At 64.9% G+C, this 313-nt stretch overlaps 1 protein-coding gene across 1 annotated transcript in view; it reads left to right on the forward strand.

The window, feature by feature from the left end:
* The window catches only part of LOC104517107 (activated CDC42 kinase 1-like), a gene marked incomplete at its 5' end in the record, with an annotated part of 3,227 nt that extends 2,937 nt beyond the window's left edge, over positions 1-290 (forward strand). Inside the window, 2 exons of the mRNA XM_010161665.1 lie at positions 4-77; positions 159-290. Of these exons, the coding sequence (XP_010159967.1) occupies positions 4-77; positions 159-290 (206 nt within the window). The remainder of the gene's footprint in view (positions 1-3; positions 78-158) is intronic.
* Between the last annotated feature and the right edge of the window lie 23 nt (positions 291-313).

The following is a 313-nucleotide window of genomic DNA, read 5'->3' on the forward strand; positions in this document are numbered from 1 at the left end:
TCCTGCCCACCGAGGATTGCCAGGCAGCCCTGCAGAACCCCGGCTGGAGTGTCCAGCGGGCCATCCAGTACCTGAAGGTACCGCACCCCCTGTCCCTCCGCTCCGGCTCCCACGGGAGTGGTGGCACCCCTGTCACCCCGTGCCCTGACCCCTTGCAGGTGGAACAGCTCTTCTGCCTGGGGCTGAAGTCTCGCGTCGAGTGCCACCGGGTGCTGGAGATGTTTGATTGGAACCTGGCCCAGGCTAGCTCCCACCTCCTCGATCCCTACAGCACCGCCCGCCAGAAGTAGGGACACAGATATTTTTGAGGGGG

Source organism: Eurypyga helias, unplaced genomic scaffold (genome assembly GCF_000690775.1).
Source record: "Eurypyga helias isolate BGI_N326 unplaced genomic scaffold, ASM69077v1 scaffold28301, whole genome shotgun sequence".
NCBI lineage: Eukaryota > Metazoa > Chordata > Aves > Eurypygiformes > Eurypygidae > Eurypyga > Eurypyga helias.